General features: G+C 34.8%; 3 protein-coding genes across 7 annotated transcripts; 2 read left to right on the top strand and 1 right to left on the bottom strand.

Moving 5' to 3' along the window:
• Nucleotides 1–1,535: 1,535 nt before the first annotated feature.
• On the bottom strand, nt 1,536–16,195 carry Oseg1 (intraflagellar transport protein Oseg1). Of its 4 annotated transcripts, none has more exons than XM_076830853.1 (18): nt 15,048–16,195; nt 14,576–14,685; nt 14,380–14,500; nt 12,829–13,039; nt 11,599–11,672; nt 11,209–11,479; nt 10,910–11,071; nt 9,417–9,714; nt 8,677–9,047; nt 7,161–7,553; nt 5,668–6,082; nt 5,367–5,593; nt 4,853–5,234; nt 4,245–4,411; nt 3,915–4,076; nt 3,309–3,693; nt 2,229–2,753; nt 1,536–1,672 (listed from the first exon to the last, which is right to left on the bottom strand). In XM_076830853.1, exons 1-16 carry the CDS (start codon nt 15,098–15,100, stop codon nt 3,607–3,609), a joined length of 3,504 nt encoding a protein of 1,167 aa, XP_076686968.1. In that variant the 5' UTR covers nt 15,101–16,195; the 3' UTR covers nt 1,536–1,672; nt 2,229–2,753; nt 3,309–3,606. The 4 variants fall into 4 exon arrangements, with proteins under 4 accessions (XP_076686968.1, XP_076686969.1, XP_076686971.1 ...); XM_076830854.1 differs by having other exon boundaries at nt 2,229–3,693; nt 15,048–15,266; nt 15,350–16,195; XM_076830856.1 differs by lacking the exons at nt 14,380–14,500; nt 14,576–14,685; nt 15,048–16,195 and adding an exon at nt 13,543–13,679 and having other exon boundaries at nt 2,229–3,693.
• A 124-nt stretch (nt 16,196–16,319) lies between these two features.
• On the top strand, nt 16,320–17,135 carry Bbip1 (BBSome interacting protein 1). 2 transcript variants are annotated; one of them, XM_076830876.1, is made up of 2 exons: nt 16,320–16,471; nt 16,876–17,135. In XM_076830876.1, the coding sequence occupies exon 2, from the start codon at nt 16,883–16,885 to the stop codon at nt 17,114–17,116; it is 234 nt and encodes a 77-aa protein (XP_076686991.1). In that variant the 5' UTR covers nt 16,320–16,471; nt 16,876–16,882; the 3' UTR covers nt 17,117–17,135. The 2 variants fall into 2 exon arrangements, with proteins under 2 accessions (XP_076686991.1, XP_076686993.1); XM_076830878.1 differs by having other exon boundaries at nt 16,332–16,471; nt 16,893–17,135.
• A 43-nt stretch (nt 17,136–17,178) lies between these two features.
• LOC143378837 (LMBR1 domain-containing protein 2 homolog) lies at nt 17,179–21,184 on the top strand. Its single transcript, XM_076830858.1, has 10 exons — nt 17,179–17,352; nt 18,117–18,457; nt 18,521–18,731; nt 18,801–18,977; nt 19,052–19,229; nt 19,299–19,480; nt 19,561–19,800; nt 19,871–20,072; nt 20,146–20,265; nt 20,343–21,184. Exons 1-10 carry the CDS (start codon nt 17,179–17,181, stop codon nt 20,585–20,587), a joined length of 2,070 nt encoding a protein of 689 aa, XP_076686973.1. The 3' UTR covers nt 20,588–21,184.
• The last annotated feature ends 423 nt before the right edge of the window (nt 21,185–21,607 follow it).

Raw genomic sequence — 21,607 nt, 5'->3', positions numbered from 1 at the left:
TCCATGAAACTATTTTTTTTTATCATATTCTGTATAAGTGGAAATTAAAAGCAATGAAATACTATTTGGAATTTTAGTTTTAAGATAAAGCTAATTTGTGTCACTTATCTTGTATTCCTAAAATATTATTAGGAACACAATAATTTAGTCAACACAAGTCTTTCAACAAATTACAGTACTGCTAAATGTACCTCTTGGATTCTGTGTCGTGCCATAATTAAAACTGGTTACAGTGTCTGAAACGCTATCGTAGTATTGCAAACATCCGTTTGGTGCTGTAAAAAGAATGAAATTGTTTGGAGAATATTAATAGTTGCAAAATGTTTTAATATTAGATATATTAGACATTAATTCATTATTATAGTAAAAACAATCATTCTGGATTCTTAAATTCCATTGATAAAATGTTGTTTGTTTTCAACTTGAATGTTTAAACCAAGGTAAACATTACACTTTACTTATAATAATAGTCTTGAGACTGCCAAGTTTTAGATCTAAGGCAATGTATGCATTCGATAAGATAAATATAGCATAGGAATATTTTTACCTCTGTAGGTGGCATCGCAAGCAATTTGTTGAATTCTTATATTCCATCGACGATCCATCATATACTCTGGATTTGTGTCAATTGATATCATGATTGGTGTAGCACCATTAAAATCCGTGTAAACTAAAAAATATAACAGATTTTAATTACGGACATAAATGACTCTATTTATCAACATTTAATGCAGGAATCTCTTGATAAATTAATTTATTGGAAGTCAATTTTAATAATGAAATTTTATGTTTACTTATACACGCGTGTATAAAAGAAATAGACGGTTTACTTCAAAATTAACAAATATAAAGCTTTCGTTAAACAATTTGAGAACATTCGTTTAAAAACTTATTAACTTCATAAATTCCTTTTCGTTACCATGATTTGCATTTTCTCCACAAATTCGAGGTACCGAGGTTGATGACCCAGAAACTAAGAGAAAATCGTAGTCACAAATTCCACTAGCATTTGGCGAAGCAAGACTAAATTCCAGAAAGTCCAATCGCAACTAGAACAAAAATTGAAAATAGCATTTTAATTATTTCCCCTTCTTTATATTTTACCAATGCTTAGAAATTTATGTACAATCGAAACAGCATTTAGTAATATTTTACAATAATGATAATACGGTAGAATATTATGAGAATAATATTTATTACTATAACGATATTCAAGTTAAAGATTTTTATACTTCTTTTGTTAAACACAAACCTGACATATGTTTGAATTACACCGTTGCACTGTTATTGTACATCGTCCGGTTCCTTCATAGGGTGTTGGATATTCTGGATTTGTAAAATATGTATTATTTACGTTTGTAGTAGACCCACACGATTTTTGAACTGTAAAAATTATCAATGAAGTCGATTTAAGCAATATTTTCAAATTAATCATGAATTGCTCATACATTATGTTCATTTCCCACGAGTATCACATAGAGATTTTCTTTGAAATCTTTATACCTCGGAAGAAACTCAGTTAATTGATTACTTACAAACGCAGCAAATGCCATGCCCATTTGCACAAGTCCCAGATGCAGTTCCACCGTATTCACGGCATTCCCTTTTAGTAAAGCAAGTGCCATTTAAATTGTTGCTAGCCAGGCATTGAGAATTTGCAAAACGGACAACACTGAATAGCGGGAAAACTGTATGAAAATCCTTTTAATGATTTGATATTGCTTTTATACAACAAGGAAATTTGCATTAAATTGTTCTTGCTCTTTATGATAATTAAATATTGTATTTCTTTTGAATCACAAATTTATATGTAATTCTATGAATCAAAATTATATTCAATAAATTACATAGTATTTTTTCATTTTGCAGTTTTTAAATGTTCAAAGAATGAACTGTATTAGATTCTGAACTGACAAATACAAAAAGCAGCTGAAGTTAATACATATTTAGATACACTTCGAAATAAATTTTCACGTTCATAAACACTAATTATTGTCGAATGTTTGTATATAGCTTGTAATTACCAAAATTTATGTTCATTTTTTATAGCATCTTCAAAGATAGAAGAAAAACTTACTTTCGCGGTGAAAATGAATAAGTTATTCCAATATTTGCGCTCGCGCAATTTGATAACATAAAATCCAATAGAATATATTTTTTTCAAATTTTATTCACGAATATAATACTCCAAGAACAGAATTATTCACCTGCTGCCAAAAAATACTCACATCTTCCCTGAATCATTGAATCTCGAATTTCCATGGTATTATCATTATCCAGTTGGTGGATTCGACAGGTGACAGAATCTCCAAAAAGGAAAATTGACAGAGCGAGTAGACGCATCATCTTCCAAACTGCAACTGTTGGAAACACGCTCGATTCTTCCGAAGATTTCGGTTAACGGTACATAAGGAATCAGAACAATTAGCACGTAGATAAAAACCAACTTACTATTTGGTCATGCTTACATAACTGTACTGTCAATGTTCCCAGTACGGAACAGGTTCAACCAGTAATATGCGTATTAATACAATTTTTGCGCTATTCAAATACGTATTATTATATAACATTTTTACTTCGAAACTACTTTGAAACTATTTGAATTATTTTGATATTGTATTTTCTAATTTGATGTATATTTTTATAACATTATAAATGATCTTAAATATTTACGATATTTTGTTACATAAATAATTTTTAATATTTCTTCTTTTAAATTTTCTTCGAATATACATGAAAGGTATGGATCAAAACTCGGGCTGTTCGAGTGCTCGAATATTCGGGCGGCTTAAAATTCGGACCGACCCAGGACTCGGTTTTCGAGCCGAGCCCGGTACCCGTAAAATCCAGGCGTCCCGAAAAATCCGGGTAGCTCGAATTTTTTCGGGCGGCTTGAAAAACCCGGGTAGTCCGAATCGTTTCGGGCCAAACACCCGTTTCCAAGTGGGTATTGATTAATTTATAATCTTGAAGTTTACTTATTAAAAGAATTTCTAACTACTTTTAAACCTCTCAGGCTTGTGCGAACTTCGCACTAGTCATGTTTTCCTTGTATCTAGTGTGCGTATATAATTTTTTGGAGGGTGTATTTTTGTGCAATATATAGTGCTTATGTATCCGGTTCTTCCGGGCGGCCCGAAACCATTCGGACTACCCGGATTTATCAAGCCGCCCGAAAAAATTCGAACTACCCGGATTTTTCGAGCCGTCCGGATGGTACAGGTACCCGGCCCGGCCCGGGCCGGTGGGTCGAGCCGAGCCAGGCTCGGCTTGCTTTATTCGAGTACCCGAAGAGTTGTAATCACAACTTTTAATTGACAAAACAATGGAATCCTTCATGTTCAAAATCTTTAAATTGTTTGACACTTTGCAAAGATAAAAATACAGAAGAATCATATATTACATATTCATACATGTTGTCATTTTGTCGTAGCTAACAGTAAAATGAAATGTATTTTGTCTTTATCATATATCTATGCATTCTAATGACATCATCTCCGATATTCTAGAGTATTATTTCAATTTTCTTGATATAATTTGTCACTAATTATTCCAGTAAAAGTAAAGTTATGTTAATCTGTATCTGACATAAATGAAAAGAAGATTCTAATCGGAAATTCTATTCGGTGTTCTACAAAATGGACAGTATCCATATCTCAATAAAGCCAGTTCAAAGTCGTCCAAATGAAACAGCTAAAAAGAACGATAAAAAATTATTAAATTTTCTGCACAACATAATATATTACTGTATGCAAGCAACATAATATGTCTTTACATCACAAAGACCTTTGAAGTATGAATAAAAAGGATGATTTTCTACATTGTCAGTATTATTAATTTTCTATTATATTAATTTACTTTTATGTTAACTATAAATGAAAAAATAAGTGCGAACTATATTTAGTTTTCCGTACCTTTAAGCATGATTTGCAAAAAGTAATCTGTAGATCAGCCAAAAGATTTTTGAAGTATCTTGTCTTGAATGGTGCCGGCCACTTTATAGTTAACACGGTACATGGATCCATACTCCTCAATACATTTCTTCCCACAACTATAGTAGAGGTATTTGATTTCTCCTGAAGTAGATAATTAATTAGCACACGTATTATTGATTGAAATTTTAATTTGAAGACTACCGCTTACTAACGAGCGACAGAAAAGTTATATTCCCTTAATCTTTTTTAATTGTAGACAAGTGCAGTACGGAAAAACTAGATGTATGAAAAATATGCGTATAACAGTACCTCGTATTTCATTAAACGTGCAGTAAAAAGATCTACTTCGGAAGTAATAGTAAGTTGATCTTTATTTACAATGTCCTCAGATGATGACAATGACTCATTTATTAATTTCTCTGCCTCTTCATCCGAAATATCTTCTTCTAATTCGAATTCAACCAGCGGTAGAATTTCTGAAATTAATTATTACTGTGAAATTTTACTGAGATTATTATTAAAATATGTTTATTTAAAACTTTGTAATTTAGTAATGTATTTATTAAATCAAAATAAAACTGATATAATTATTATACTTATATAGAATGAAACATTTAAAAACATCTCGTACAATGTTGAATCGAAATCATTATCGAGAAGTAATTTACATGGTTCAAAGAAGCAAATACAATAACAAATACGGAAACAACTAGCATGGACTGTATTTATAAAAATATATAGTTGCACACGAAAGAAATTCAATGATATTGAATTCTTGAAAAACAAATGGATCTTCAGGGAAATTATTTATGAAATCGTATTTATATCACTGCAGTTACATTTTTGAAACTCGTAATTTTCGATTTAGTTATATTGCTCTTTTTGAAGAAATCTGTATAAGATTAAATGAAGCTTACCAAACATTACAAAGGAATATTGAAATTTTAATCTACACTGCACACAATACTCCCCATTATCGGGTGATAATAAAGGATTAAAAGTTGAACATTTGTAGCAAAGAGGCAACAGTTCTTCGGGATCTCTATAGGGCGAAGCCCGAGCCAATAAGCTTGAAATTTCTAATTGACCAAGTTGATTTGTTGGAATTCTTGTTTTTCGCAGTTTCTCTAGCAACTGCATCGTTAATTTGTTAGCACCAAGAAGAGAAGCTTGTTTTAACAAAGTGTATATTATAGTAAATTTTGAGACTCCTTCTAGTTGAATCTTTTGAGTTTTCGTTAATAGAAAACGTGAAATGTTAAAAAGAGCCTCTGGCATTAACGATGTAAACGGCTCCTCCTAAAAATGAATTATTATTGTCATTACAATAATAAGATAATTTTCGTAATATTACTCCATAGAATTTTATCATCTTTTTGTTCGATTTTTAATATAATTGTCGTTATTACAAGTTGTAAGGTTTTTACTTACAATATATTTATGTACTTCCTGGTACGCATAATAGATATCGGCCTTTTCAGAATACTGGGAATACAATGTTTTTATTTCATCTGTACTTTTGTTAAGGTTCAAACTAATTTGAGAAAGAAGCCAGTAAAAATAGGAGGCGTCGCGAAATCTTTTCTCAGCAACAGCATTTCTTGCTAACATTATTAGGACCATTACGGACTCTTCCGATTGCCCAGCTACCTGAAATGCTGCAGAACTATGTGAATTTTTTGAATATGTTCAACTGACTTTCAAGGAAATTTTATATCGACGGAATAGTCACCTTCTTGTGCTTCAGAAAAATGGCCAGTTTCTGCCAACCACCTGGCATATGGTCCATATATCCTTGCTTTCAATTTGGGATTTCGTTCTGCTAATTCGAAAGCCTCTGGCCAAGCTTGAGCATCCACTAAGACATCTGCTACATCAGGATCATCCCCCAAGCGCCCAAAAATTTCAGCTGCGCCATGTGTTGCACCCAGTTTCTTTAATTTCTTAGCGATTATAGTCAAATTATCTCTGTCTGTTTTATCAAGTTGCCTGCCCACTTTAATTAACATATCAATCCAACCATACTCTGCAATTATATTAATGGCACGATCCACGTCCCCCGCCGATAAAAACATTTCTGCTGCTGCACGAGGTTCTCCAAGACTCTTTGCCCACTCTGCTCTTTTGCGAAGTAATATTGTACGATCCTTAATGTGTTATCCACAAAAATTTGTATTCTTATTATTCTTAGGATCAATATGATTATTAATTACATATTACAAATCAATAGAATGAGCCAGCCGACAATAGAACCTAGAATATTTATATCGACTGATATTTTCTGAGATTTCTGGATTCATGGTGTATCCATTTAAGGGGGGATTGCGCCTTGTTGAACTGAAAAATAGGCAATTTTTTGTGAATTTTTTGTACAAAAACGGTGCGACTAATTAATTTGAGGTTTGGCAGGCTGTTTTATTGTATCGTGAGCTATTGTTGTGATTTTTTGTGTAATAGTGAAAAAAGAAGATGCCACATACGGAGTGCTGACTGAGAGCGTTGAACAAAAATCGGGTGGTCCTGGCGTTGACGGAAAGTACTGTAAGGGTTTTCGGAAACACAAAAAGGAAATGGGGGAAACCTTTTTCAGACTCTTTAAACCTTCTTCAAAAGGCTACCATTTTAACATTATTTTTTATTTTTCTTAATGCAACTACTATCACAGATAGCTACATTCATATAGATTAAAAATCTCTTTTCCTTTTTGTGTGTTCAGATAACTCTTTCAGTACTTTCCGTCAACGCCAGGACTACCCAATTTTTTCAACGCTCTCTCTGTATCTGCTACGTTCTTTTTCACTGTCACACAAAAATTCAGAACAATAGTTCAAGATACAATAAAACAGCTTGCCACACCTCAAATTAATTTGTCAAGTCGTTTTTGTAGAAAAAATTCACAAAGAATCACTTATCTCTCGGCCCAACAAGGCGCAATCCCCCCTTAAACAGAGTGACATATTTTCATTACTGTAGAACAGACCCTTAAATAAGTTTGATACAAAATAGTCTTCATTGTGTCAGTTATTTTGTTAAAACAAATACTCTTTTCCTCAAAAAATTTCAGAGAAACACATTATTAAACGCTAAAGTATTTTAAATTCTAGTATTAGATAACTCATCCAATATCGACTTGTGTACTTAAGTAGTACCCTATAATTTATTATCCTGATGTATAAAAGTGAATTCAATTCCTCAATAATATTAATGAAAAAGGATTTTACCAACCTGGCCGTTTCCAGTAACGATAAATTCTTGAGCGATATCGAACATTCGCAAATCAGAGTACATGGCTAACGCATACTGTTGCAAACCAGCTTTTTGGTAAAGTTTTGCAGCATCTTTCAACTTTCCCATGGCAGCCGCAGCAGTGGCCATGCACGCTTCTCTTCCCCATTCACCAGATTTAAGTTTCTCTTCTACTTCAGATACAACTTCTATATATCTTAAGTTCTTAACTCTAGCGAAGGCAGAATACGCTATGTTTAATTCTAGATTTTCCAGGGCAGACATTCCTAGAGCAAACCAATCGGAATCTGCTACTCCAAGGCACGCTATATTATAAGCAGGAGAGAAGAGGCCAATGTCCAAGTATTGGTACATGAATAATGATAGTGGCACCTGTAATTAGTGTAATATTTAAATTAGTATAATAATACATCATGTGACATTTAAATGATTAGTATATAATAATATATCGAGTATGATTTATTGAGAGAATAAATGTTACGAATGTATGTGCGAGCTTTAAAGGGACCTTACGGTCTAGAGCCCAACAAAATAGGTAATCTTTAGGAATTAATTAAAGGAAAACTACTATATATAATTTAATGGCACTTTCTGCATTGTATTAAGGATGTCTTAGATTATAGAAATATATTTTTGTTTTATAATTAATAATTGCAGAAGGCACTGGGGAGTCGTTAAAGTCAAGGCGTCAAAAAATTGATCCAAATCGGTGGGACTTGTATCTCCAAAAGTTATTATCCGATTCGACTGAAACTTTTTTTATTTTGAAGAATATACTTCTGGCTGGGGGGGGGGGGGGCAGAAAAATTACAAAAAAGACATTTTTTTAGAAAATAACGACACTTGACGTTTGAAATCACTTTTCCCCTATATTTTTCATCCTTTCAGCGCCTTTGAAAATTATAAATTTTCAATTTTTTGTATTTTTTTCTGATATCCATCCTAGCCAGAAGTATATTCTTCGAAATAAAAAAAAATTCAGTTAAATCGGATAATAACTTTCGGAAATACAGGCCCCACCGTTTTGAGAACACTGTTTCGAGAAAAACGCGTTTAAAGTTTTACGTGGGCGTCGAGTGGCCGGTTGTTACCCATGCATTTGCCGCTATTCAAATGCCTATGACTTCGGGAATTTTACGAATTTCAACAAATCCTTTTAAACACGTATTCCTAAAAGGTTGAACATTCGAAAAATGAAATAAAAAAAAATCGACTATTAGACCGGAAGATCCCCTCAACTAAAATTCCAAATTTTGTAATGTTACAGGAACAATTACTAAATAACTAAACTGTTAGTAATAAATAGTATTAGTAAAATATGCATTAAAATTGAAGAAAAAGTAAGACAAATTTAAGAAAGAAAAAACAGCATTTACCGACAACATGACGGTTTTGCCAATCTTTATATTTTTTTATCCACGCACGCGAGTCCGCACACACACACACAAAATATTCAATTAAGTTATAATCTTGCCCAGTAATAATTCAACTTTACCTCCACTGTAACAATGCAAGACCCATTTAAGCAGTAAACTTTAGATCTATTGTGACCCACAACAAATCCAGAAAATTTCTGCCTATATTCCGTAAAATTTCCTACTTTAATTGCTAAATACTCTCCACCTGAGAAGCATATTATATCTTCAAAGTTACTATTAAATGCTACACTATTTACATCCTGGAATTCTTGGAGTTTTTCCTCGGTATACAAATCAAACACGTAAAGAACTCCGTATTCACTAACTACTGCGAGCTTTTCTTTCAAGGAGCTGATATCGAGGCATCTCACAGACCCTTCGATTTTTGTTAGATGTGCTGGGAATGGATTATCTAAATATATTTTTACTATATACCCAGTGTTTAAACCTAAAATATAATACAGAAAAGGATTCTCGTTAAATACATATTCACTGTACAAATGAAAACATTTGTTTCGGTTCGTTATATTAAAAAATAAATTTAAAAAACAAGTAAGAAAATGTAGGAAATGGAATGTAAAGAGTCCAATTAACTCAAAATAAGTAAAAATTTTGTACATTTTTTTATCTTCCCTTTCGTTTTTATATCTCTAATCGCGAAATACGTTTGACAATTATACTAATCTTTAATTATACTATACTATGTGAAAATTGTTATCACATACTTGGGAAATAAACAAGAATAAAAAAGTCAGGATACAACTGAATGGTTAGATTTTTGCTTGACAATGTGTATGTAAATTTTTATCGAACAAACCTGCAATTAGACATTCTTGTCCAACTGGACCGCCAACAACTTTTATATAAGTTATAAGTCCATCAAGTATCCATTCTCTTTCTACAGTTCCGTCAAAAGATAAACTTTGTAATCTTCTTTCCATGCACAGAATTAAATTATTTGCTGTCACAACTAATAAATTACAATTCAATGCTTGATTTAATTTCTCACATATACGATAGTGCATTTCATCATTGGAATTTGACGGTTCATAAATTATTACACGTTCAGATAATTGAACTGCTAATCTACTTTTATACACAGCAATACGGGAGACCTGAAATGGAAACGTGTACTTCAATAACAAACCAAATTTTTGTATAATCTCATTTCTATTGGAAATTAATATTCTAAATATACGTTAATATTTCTGCCCAATGTTTCACTTTAGATAGCGAAATGGTAATTATCAGCTAAATTGAAAACAATTTTAGTTCATTTTCAAGAAACTTTGAAACATTTAAAATTTTGAAGGTCAAAAGATGTGCAGCATTCAATAGTATAAGTAAGAAGATTTTAGTGATTAACACGCTCAACAAATTTATTGATTGTAAAGTACGAATAACTGATTAAACTTAGAGGAAAGGTGGGATAGTTGATAGAACGGCTAATGAAACAGAAAAATACGGCAAAGAAAGCGAGAAGGAAAATCTTTTCTTCATCGTCATCTTGATCAGATGATATCTAAGTGAAATGTCTTTTAAGAATGCAGTTATGTTGTTTTATGTCATAGAGTTTAATTCTTTGGTTTTATTTTTTCAGTAATTCTTTCAAGTTAGTTATAGTTTACTTTCTTTTTATGATATTCCCTTTATTTCATGTTATTGACGAAGATAATAAATATTTTTTAGAAAATGACTGTGTTATTTACTCTTAAAGTTCACTGATTAAGTCTCCCCTTCAGTGGGGGATACTTGTGAATAACGTCACTGCCAGAAAATGTTGAATATCAGTCATTAAAATTAGTTTTCAGCTCTCAAATTTGTGCAAGTATATTCAGAATACTCTGAGAATTACAACTTACATAATTAAATACAAACAAAGCTAACCATTACTATTATTTTAATAAAACAGCAAAACTGTGATCAACTATCCCACCATTCCCCTACTACAGCGCCGTTCAGGCTACCGTTTGGCGGGCAAGGGCGCTCGCCACTGCCCGGGGCAAACGCTGTGGGCAAAACTCCGGGCAGTGACGTCAGCTATCGTTACAGCGAAGTGGGAACGGTTGTACAGGCTCGTAGATGCGTAGACAGGCATGTGTTAGTAGGTTCATTCTAATACTGTTGAGTCGACGCGACGGTCCTTGTTCATCTTGGCATCTGTACCGTATTGTGTGGGGAGGCGTGACTTGCTCGCCGCCGATAAGTGTTTGCCCCGGGCAGTCTGATCTGTTGCCCGTACGGGCAACTTCTGAACGGCGCTGCCCTACTATAATGCTAGGATACAGAATTAAGAAATATTTGACTTACCAAATCTTTACATTTAATTCGAACCTTTTGACCAGTAATTAAATTTTGTATTATTACGTCAGTCATATTTTCCCTGTACGCATATCTATCCCCATATAATCCATGTACAACGCTCCACGATACTTGTAAATATGTTATCGTACCATCTTGACAACCTAATACCTAAATACGGTGAGTAGGAAATACTTTGGTAAATGGATAAATATTTAATATATAACAACCAATATTAAATAAGATAATTATAAGTACAAAAATAGTATAAACAAAAAAGTATAATAATAGAAACAGTAGGTGCTCACAATATGCGAGGAAGTTGGATGCACAGCACAGCTCCAAACCCAAGAAGAAAATGTACCACCCACATTGATTAATTGTATTCCATCATATGTCATTAATATACACTGTTTATTCGTCCCTGCGATTAAAATATATTGACCCCCCACAAAGTTGCACATTTTAAGAGGAATGAAATTTAACAATCTGTCCTTTCCAACTGGTTTTCCAGCTATCGAGTAAAAGGAAATAGTTCCGTTCCATTCTGCGACACATAGGATATCTGCAGAATTTTCCCTGCAAACAATACAGAAATCTATGAATAAAAAAAATATAATACATCTTCATTGCATAACTTGAGTGGAACTTAATATTCTGTGAATTGTTAATATAGCTTAATGATAACATTTTATTACCATTGGCGATTCCATAGTAAACTCCAAATAGGTACTCCATTCTGTCTATCAATACGTATCTGTTCTTCGCCATTCTAAAATTCAGTGTATTTAAAGTTATATTGGATAAGAACATTTTACAAATACATATTTAGTACGCAGAAATAAAAAGCACGCAATGAGATAAATATCATAACATAAAGGCTGAAAATGGAAACTAAATTTAATAATACATTTCTTAAGTGGCAGAACAATGTGGAATTTTATAAAATATATTATGATAACACGTGGTATGGGGAATAGGACAAAGAATGTTCAAGAACAATTTTGAGAGAAGAATGAGAATATTCAGAAGCATAGTGAAAAGTATGTTGCTGTACGCATATGAAATTTGGGGATGGATGGAAGCAGAAAAGGTGGACTTTAGGTTTGGACTTCAATACACAAGGATATCTAATTTCGGAGGAAACAAAAACGGACAAAGTAAGGATAGAAGCGGGGAAAAGAGCAATAAAATATGAGAAGAAAGCGAGACGGCTGAATAAGAATAAAATAGTACAAGAATGCTGGAGGGAAATAGACGCAAAGCAAGCAGAGAAAATGTCGAAATGGGAGGAAATGAGAGACTCATACTACAAGCAAACAATTATGGATACCCAAGAAATGGAAATAGAAAGAAGGAGAGAAAGAGAGTTTGCTGAGGAATCTAGCGCAAAGAGACAGGGCAGAGCAGGTTCAATGGCAATACAACAGAATACTAAGAGGCAGATATAACACACATTATACAGAAATTAAGGATAACCAGAGAGCAAATTACCTAAATGGAAACTATAGAGGCAGAGGTCAAAGCATGATTGCAAGGTTCAGATGTGGGAATGAAGAGCAGGGAAGCAAGCACTGGAAGGAAGAAAAAGAGACAGTATGCAGACTATGTAACGGGGCTAGAGAGACGATGGGTCACACGCTACAAGACTGTAAGGTGCTGCAAAGAGAAAATTCAACGATCAAAGGGATACTAAAGGGAGAAGAAGAAGGAGCGGAGTGGATGCGTATGGTTCTGGAACAAAAAGGAGAAGAAAAGAAGAACAAGATGAAGGAAGAAGTCAAAACGAAAGCACAATCTTAAGTTAATAGTCCCAGAAACACTTACACACATAACACATGTAACCCCATTTTGAGGCCGAAAGGCAAAAAATAAACCTATTTACTACTATTATGATAGCACGTAAACTTTAAAAGAATAACACAAACTTTATTTCTAATGGAAACATAGCCAGTTGCCAATCCAATAGCTAAGTATTGGCCATCATTTGTCCAAGCGCAGCAATTCACTCTTCCTCTCGACTTATGTTTTACAATCGCTTTTTGTTCCGGAGACCAGAATGCTATATCAGAGAGGGAGCAACTTAGAAGCTGATGCGATATTGGATTGAACTGCATAGCTTGAACAGCTTCATTGTGTCTAAAGAGTAAAGTTACAATAAATGCTTTCAGGTACTTGAAAATTTACATCATTAATAATTCTTGCAGAAATAACTACAAATTGTTACATTATATCACGCAAGTAGCGATAGTAAAGTAAAAGAATCAAAGAATTTGTGAACAAGAGGCATTATTACAGAGCATTATCATTTAACCCTCGGACACCGTATGTTTGACCAGAGCGCGGGGTCCGAATGCCGGGTCATTTTGACCCATAGTGAATGTTCAGACATATTTGTACATTTTGAAGGGAGGTATTTGTAATAAATTTTGTTGTCATTATTTCTTAACATTATATTATTATTTTTGGTAATTATTTAAAAGTTTTCCATCCTCACCGATTTCAATGATTTTTGGATTTGTTGTCGGGGACACAATTCTGAACAACTTTTTCCTATACATGTTACCGCCGCTCGACCTTCGTTTCCGAAGTATTCGCGAAAAACTGCTGCTACTACACAATGTATTCTGCCGTATGCCTACCTACAGTACGCGTCCGTGGCAGCGTATGCGCTAGCATAGCTTCGTTTCCGAGATATTTGCGAAAAACTTTTTTTGACTTATTCCGATGCAGCGCATTCCACTTTCCAACTTGTCCCGGGTATTAGTATTGGTTGAGGCTAGATTAGTGCGGAGGGCGCACGCCCGCTCGCGGGCGCGTAAAGCGTGATAGCGAACCGATATCAGTCGGGGTGTTGATGGGCATCCGCAAGTTTCTGGTTCAAATCTCTAAATTCACATCAGTTCGCTATCATGCTTTACACGCCTCCCGCACTAATCTAACCCCAACCAATACTAATACCCGGGACAAGTTGGAAAGTGGAATGCGTTGCATCGGAATAAATCAACAAAAGTTTTCCGCGAATATCTCGAAAACGAAGGTCGTGCGGCGGTAACATGTATAGGAAAAAGTTGTTCAGAATCTTGATCTTGATAACATATCCAAAAATCATTGAAATTGGTGAGGATGGAAAACTTCTAAACAATTACCATTTTTTCTCCCGAACTCTGAAGTTCTGGTTGAACATCACTAGTGCAACTACCAGTTCATTATTTGATGATACTACTTCATTGTTATGCTCGTGTGTATTTTCTATAACTACCATAAATGTATGACTAACTATGGACTGAATTTTAGGCACACTTTCTTTGCTACTGCAACACTGAATACTGAGACGCTATATCCGTCGAGTATCCACTACGCGACAATGTCGATTCGTCGGCCGGGTCAAAATGACCTCGCATTCGGTGTGCGAGGGTTAATGTAAGTGCACATGTGATTATATTACGGCACCTTAGCATAAAGGAGAAGTAACTTACGAATATTTAAGTATGCCCTCTAATCTCGATGTCCAAATGATAACACTCTTATCCGCACTTCCTGATGCAAATTTTTTACCATCTCTTGCGTAGCATACGCAATAAACTATGTCTTTATGTCCTACAATGCATAAATATTTGTAAGTATATAATCTATAATTCTTTTTCATTATTGAATTCTTGTAAGTTAATTTACCTTTCAATGGCTGAATTAAAGCACCTTCGTTAGTTTCATATACAAGAACTTGCTGGCCAGCAGCAATTACTAATTGAGTCCCATCTGGATTAAAACATAAGTCATATATACTGAAACAATAGTTTCAATATATTAGTAATTATTTTATATTCGTGTTTTCTAGTTAGGTATTATTTCTTTACTTTCGTGTAAGTAACAGTTTCTTGAATTGTAAATTTACATGTTTAGAAATCACAAGTGTAAGTACGATAGTAAGATAAATAAGAGAACCATGTGCGAAAGGCTGATAAAATAAAAGGAAGAAAGTATGAAACTGAAGCTCCATATTCTAACAATTTTATATCGTATAAGATATTATAACTGAGCAGCTGGTAGTTTAAGTGTAATTAAAATTAGTTAATATAAAAATAAGTAATCAATAGTAATAGTGTTACTTTATTATAGAAAATATTATATTATTTTCTACATTTACCAATGTTCTGATTTGTCTTGAACCTTGTCAACCCAAGTTGGAACAGCTTTCATTGTTTATTTTTCTATAAGATTATTTTTCAATACATATAACTTCAGGCTATTGTTGGTTCCATCATTTTTGTGTACATGTTTGTTTTCACGGTTTCCAGGGAAACTGTTAAAATGGCGGTGGAGGGAGAGAACTTTGTTACATGTTGCATGCCATTTTTGTCCAATTCTGAACAAAATTAAGGAAGAAATGATAATAACATTGAGCGACATACATATTTTTATTTCATGAGTAATTGACATTTTCATTACATAGTTAATGTACGCAGTTCATTCCTGCGATGAAAAATTAATAAATTTGAGGTTAAGTGATTTAGTATTTAACCTAAACTACTTACACACTAATGAACTTATTGTGCATAATTGTACTAAATGTGAATTTTATATTTTTATCTATTTAGGATTAATTTTACAGCAGTATATAAATGATTAAGGGCATCCACCGGTCAAATTGCGTGAAAGCATATGTGACTTTTATAATTTTTTCTAGAAAAAAGTATACACTGTATGGGTCTAAAATTTTTCGCATTTTATTCTGCTATAAATTTAGAGTATAAAACATTCTTTTTATTTCATTTTTGCCCACCCCTGCCTCTGATAGGTATTGCGTGCTGCATCGTTGTAAAAAAAACTGGTCTCCTATGTCGCCACGATAACTTCAGAGAGTATCATCCAAAATCATAAAACCAAAGATACTTCTTAATTACACATGTGTCAGTCGTTATCGCGCTACCCTCAGGTAGTGTTCAGAAACAACTGGGCGATGATTGCCAAATATTTAAACGACATTGTCTCAAAAATATAGGTTTTTCGCAAAAAAATGTTTTCTAAAACAAAATTGAGTGTATGAAAATTCACAATAGAGGGTATAGCGCGGAAGCCAGAGTAATTACGAGCAGAATCCCGTTTGAATTTTTAGATTCGGTCAAGAATTGCATTTTTTATCGTGGCGATAGTGTGTGAAAATTTGTTTCGAGAAAAACGCACTTAATTTCATGACAAAATCCAAGTGATGAAGAGTTGCAAGTGAAGATTGCTGTTTATACTAAATGAGCACGAATTTTGCCCAAGTGAGGGGCGGACGAGCATTCGTTCGTTTGGTCTAAACGCACCTGCAGAAGATGCAAGAACGAATTGTTGTTCGTAGCCACCTGGTAGCCATTTAGAGAGGCGTTGTCTCGTCATAGTTACCCGCAGAAATTATGCACAGAGTGTCTCATAATGCATTTGCGTTCCCGAGAATGCCGAGTGTTCCCGAGTGACAATTTCACCAAATTTGACGTGATTTGACGGTGTGCATGTGACGTCGATAATTCGTACTGCTTCGTACTGTATTGTACAAAGTATGCTTAACGATTTAACCGTGAGAAAATGGTAAGATTGCACTTATTCATGATAAAAGTATATTAACACGTACATCTAGAGCGTTGAATGCGAACAATTTCATAGGCTGCCGAACTATATAGATACGCGAAATTCGTTTGTAAATAGCCCGCTGCTAACTCCTACTTGGTACATACCTTTATTTGCACCTGTTACCTTTTAATATCTTGTTTGCTCCGAAAGAACCAAACCGTCATCTACTTGGAAACCGATGACGGCCTTCTATACACTGATGTTGAAATGCATTCTTCGCTGAGAATTATGTAAACGAACTTACGGGAAATACAAAACAATATTGGCAATGAATTGATGGTCACATATCTAGTGGTTTTGTAATTTCAATTGCGATCGATGTAACAAGCGAAGCATATCTGGAATGCTTAATTGGTTTACAGATTTCCCATGGTTTTAGCAAAAATGTCAGAATCGGCAGATAGTTCTGCTGAAAAGATTGACGTTGTCCTTCCCAGGCAAGGCTTACTATATCAGGAGGAGAGTTTGGATTACATACTTTGCAAACCCAAGTTAATCCCGTTGAAATCAGTTACGCTAGAAAAGTTAGAAAGAATGCAACGAGATGCTGAAATGAAGATCCGAGAAGCTGCAGAAGGAGAGAAAGCAGACGACAACGAATAGGATGTACAAAATTAACTGGGAAGAAATGTAACTGAAAATAAATAGAATTGAAAGCAAGCAAAATGATTCTCGGAGCATTCCTGACGGAAATTGTGGTAGCCTTTTGCCTCGCTGCGACTTTGTTATACAAATATGGGAATATTTTTCGACATCATATCATTGTTACGATCTCCGTGCTCATAGCGTGGTACTTCTCGCTGCTAATAATCTTCATACTTCCACTGGACGTTTCATCGGTAAGTAAAACTTTAAGGGGTCATTCTGGTAATCACGCCGCAAAACTTTTTTTTCTCAGTGATTACAATCAATAACAATGTCAAACCTTTTTCTCATTTAATTGTATTTTTTCAATGTTATCTGGACAGTTTTTCAAAATCGCACCTTTGAATAGAAATACCTCCCTGGCGGGAGTGATTTAAGCTCACAGACTCGTCTGAAACAAAAAAACCAAGCTAATTCTTAATCATTATGACTACCGCTATCGCAGGTGCCAGAATTAGCCATGTAAGTCAAAATTTAACAAAATTGCACACATTGAAACTTCAAGTTTTTAAATTTTCACTCGAAGTTTGAATGCGCGCAATTTTGTTAAATTTTGACTTACATGGCTAATTCTGGCACCTGTGATAGCGGTAGTCATAATGATTAAGATTCAGCTTGGTTTTTTTTGTTTCAGATGGGTCTGTGAGCAGAAATCATTCCTACCGTCTTTTCAAAGGCGCGATTTTGAACTCCAAATAACATTGAAGAAACACAATTAAAAGTGTATTTAAATAATTGTTCCGTATACGTTATAAGTAGATTAATAAATGAAAAAAAATTTGACATTGTTATTCATTGTATTCACTGAGAAAAGAAAACCCGAATGTTGCCGAATTTTGCGGCATGATTACCAGATTGATCCCTTAAGGGAACGGATAGTTCTGTGTCCCTATAAATACATAATCGAATTGATCGAGCGTGTGATATAAATTAATCAAGAGTCGATGCTTTCTTACAGACTGTTTTCAGACAATGCGTCGAGCAGAATATTCATAATACCACTAAAGCGAATCCTGATAGTACAACAGCAATACCCGTGCATACTTGCAAAGAACCATGGCCCAACGTTCCAGACAGCGTATTTCCAAATTTGTGGAGAATCGTATATTGGACTTCGCAATGTTTAACGTGGTTAATATTACCACTAATGCAGTCGTACATAAAAGCAGGAGATTTCACTGTTCAAGGAAAATTGAAGTCTGCTTTGATCGACAACGCTATATATTACGGGAGTTACTTGTTCATATGTGGTATCCTTTTAATATATATAGCGCTGAAGCCTGGCTTAGACCTCGACGGGTAAGTACATATTAATGAGTTGAACGTTGCGAACGCACGTTACACGCGCGTGTTCTGTTGCAGTCAGAAGCTAAAAGCCATAGCGTCATCGGCGTCAAATACATGGGGTCTGTTTCTGCTGGTATTACTGCTCGGATATGCGCTCGTAGAAGTTCCTCGAGGATTATGGAACGCTAGCAAGCCCGGATATACCTTAAATTATAGTTACTTTAAAGTTGCTAAGTTAAGTTTAGACAAATACGAAGCAGAGGAGACTGTAGACGATATACTTGAGGTAAATGTTCTGCACGAGTTATATACCACAAGTTTTTCCTTTTACTTCATTATTTAGTTTGTTTTTTAGTCTTTGCAAGCTGCTACGGTATCTATTGGACCAGGGCATCCCTTCCATTGTAACTTGGAAACGATTTTTCAAAAGATTCCTGCAGAGTTGAAGGACAGAATGAACAGAAGGCAGTTACCAGACGACACACCAACCGACACACCTTCCGAAAAGTCTTTGATTCGCCTGCACAGACAAGTTTGTGATTACCTACAAATGCCACGTATATTTCATGCACACGCGCACACTAATCACTTTCATTCCATTTCCAGATTATAAAAGCATTGCAGACTCTACAACGTATAGAAACTCAGTGGGGGATTTTGGTTGATAAAATAATCAATCTAGAAGATGTAGCGAAAAATCAAGTTAGTCACGATAAGAGATTCAAGCCAACTTTCCCTGCGCATCGTTCATTCCCGCTGCGTATTATTTATAACCCAGTTATTGGTAAGTAATAAATGTCAACGGCCCGAGACTAGCTTTAATATTCTTTTCTGACTTTTCTACAAATTTTAGAGTGGTACTGGAAGTGTGTCGTAAAGAGCTACGTTCAAAAGGTGGCAGCCATTCTTGCCAGCTGCCTCTCGATAGCTGTCGTTTGGTCAGAAGTAACATTTTTTAATAAATCTCCGGTGCTATCGTTATTTGCGCGGTTCTTGAACCTAGCTAAGGGGAGCTATGATTATTTTACAATCGAGGTGAGAATACGCAATGTAATGTAACAGCGATAGCTCAATTCCTTTCCCTTGTCGTTTCAGAATTGAAATATTTTTTTCAGTTAATATCCACGCTGGTGATCGCGTACCTGTGTTACTGCGCCTATTCAACAGTTTTAAAAATTCGTGTCTTGAACTTATATTATCTGGCTCCGCATCATCAAACCAACGAATATAGCTTAATATTCAGCGGCATGATGTTATGCCGCCTTACGCCGCCCATGTGTTTAAACTTCTTGGGTCTCATCCACATGGATTCGCATATAATAAAAACTCACATATTAGAGACGCACTACACCCAGGTAAATATGTCGGCAACAGATTATAGCCCTCTTCGATCGATGTAATCTATCCTGTAATTTATCCACTCAGGTAATGGGCCACATGGATGTTATTTCTATTATATCCGATGGATTTAACGTGTACTTTCCAATGGCTATTTTAGCATTTTGTCTAGCAACGTATTTTAGCATAGGGAGCCGATTACTTTCTATGTTGGGTTTCCAACAATTCCTCGGCGACGATGAGTTCACAACGGATCTCGTCGAAGATGGTCGAGAGTTAATAAAACGAGGTGAACTAACGTTTCTGTATTTATGTGTTATTTTCTCTCCATTACTCGTGCTAACGTACGGTGTTTTTCACAGAGAGACGCAAACGGCAGAGGGCAGAGGATTCGATGTGCAGGAAGCGCGAGCTTCAAGAAAGATTCAGCGGCTCCACGATCGCGTCCCGTTATAGAACGTCTCGACAAAGCACAGACACAGGTATATAGTAACTTTATAAGGATGACAAGGGTGTCCGACTCGTGAATTTGGGATTGAACAAATTTCGCGTGTTGCAGTGCGCCCTTTAAAGCGGGACGAGTCAGTAGAATCTGCTAGGGCCGGTCTGCTGCGCGATTTCGACCCGGCAGATTATTATATCGGCATGACTTCCGGCGTCGATGGTTACGGTGCAAATAATAGTTTCGATAGAGACTATCAAGCGGACGATTTCTACGAAGAACGTATAGATAACGCAAGAGCATTTAATACAAACACAAATCGTGTAGGACCTCCACCAAGAGGATTGTTCGACGATATTTAATTGTAGTCTACGATGCTGTTTAGTTTTTGCCTCAGTAATAGATTACTAAACGATTACATTTGTATTTAAGAATACTCACGTTTTAACTATGCGCTCTTGGCGCGTAATAGAGTTTTTTATAAGGTTCAGAGGTTGTGAATATAATTGGAATTCCAAGGTAGGAACGTAAGAAGAATCGTGCTATCGTTAGTACAGTATCAATTGAAGGATAACTTAAAACGTAAAGGAGCCTCCATTTCACTTACCTCGATCACTTATCATACAGCTTCTGGAGAAACATAGGAATCGCATGCATATGTACGCATAAGTTGTCACTAAAATATTTCCACGAGATTGATTTACTTTATGCATATTTGTATATTTGACATACTTTTATATATTTTTGACAAATTTTTACTATCGATAAGCGAATAAACACATGAATTGTGTAAGAATTGTGAAATCGTAGGAATAGTTTTATTCATCTATTGTAAAGTGTTATTAAATTTCATACAGTATTTGATATATCTTTAACGATATATGCATAGCATATCTAAGCGAACGTAAAATAGTGGGAACGAGAGATAGGAATACAAGGAATAATACAGATTAAAGGATTCAAGTAAGTTCTGAATGCTGCTTACTCGGTCTCCTTTCTCGGTTTTAAACATTCGGAGCTCAACGCGTAACATTCATTTATAAATCTCCCGCAAACGTAGCCACACGGAAATGCGCACGGTTGAAGTCGTAATAAAATGAAAATAGGAGGAAGATGGTTTTAAACATTTATGCGTGCTCTTGTATTGCGCATCGTAAAAATAGAAGTCACTTATTGATTCATCATACGTAAGATAATTAACTAATGTCACTGCATAGCCTTATATAAGCTGGCACTTATAACTCTTATCGAAATATTCAGATATGCCTTGATAGATAAAGAACAGTCCATTGCATGATTACATTGCGTATGAATGAAACTATTTAAATATTTATAGTAGCAAATGCAAACAAATATTTATCTTCGTTATGAACGTTAAGCGT

This window comes from Andrena cerasifolii, chromosome 2 (assembly GCF_050908995.1).
Source record: "Andrena cerasifolii isolate SP2316 chromosome 2, iyAndCera1_principal, whole genome shotgun sequence".
In the NCBI taxonomy this organism is placed as follows: Eukaryota; Metazoa; Arthropoda; class Insecta; order Hymenoptera; family Andrenidae; genus Andrena; species Andrena cerasifolii.
Note: the sequence above shows the minus strand (reverse complement) of the source record. Positions and strands in the feature narration are given on the sequence as shown.

Bases quoted from the DNA above. Each gene is read 5' to 3' on its own strand.
- Oseg1 (XM_076830853.1), bottom strand. From the start codon at position 15,100: ATGAAAGCTGTTCCAACTTGGGTTGACAAGGTTCAAGACAAATCAGAA. The intron at 13,040-14,379 runs GTAAGTTACTTC...TTTACTCTTTAG, and splicing joins GAGGGCATACTTAAATATTC to ACACAATGAAGCTGTTCAAG. The intron at 5,594-5,667 runs GTGACTATTCCG...ATAGTTCTGCAG, and splicing joins TTTTTCTGAAGCACAAGAAG to CATTTCAGGTAGCTGGGCAA.
- Bbip1 (XM_076830876.1), top strand. From the start codon at position 16,883: ATGGTTTTAGCAAAAATGTCAGAATCGGCAGATAGTTCTGCTGAAAAG.
- LOC143378837 (XM_076830858.1), top strand. From the start codon at position 17,179: ATGATTCTCGGAGCATTCCTGACGGAAATTGTGGTAGCCTTTTGCCTC. The intron at 17,353-18,116 runs GTAAGTAAAACT...GCTTTCTTACAG, and splicing joins TTCCACTGGACGTTTCATCG to ACTGTTTTCAGACAATGCGT. The intron at 20,266-20,342 runs GTATATAGTAAC...CGCGTGTTGCAG, and splicing joins TCGACAAAGCACAGACACAG to TGCGCCCTTTAAAGCGGGAC.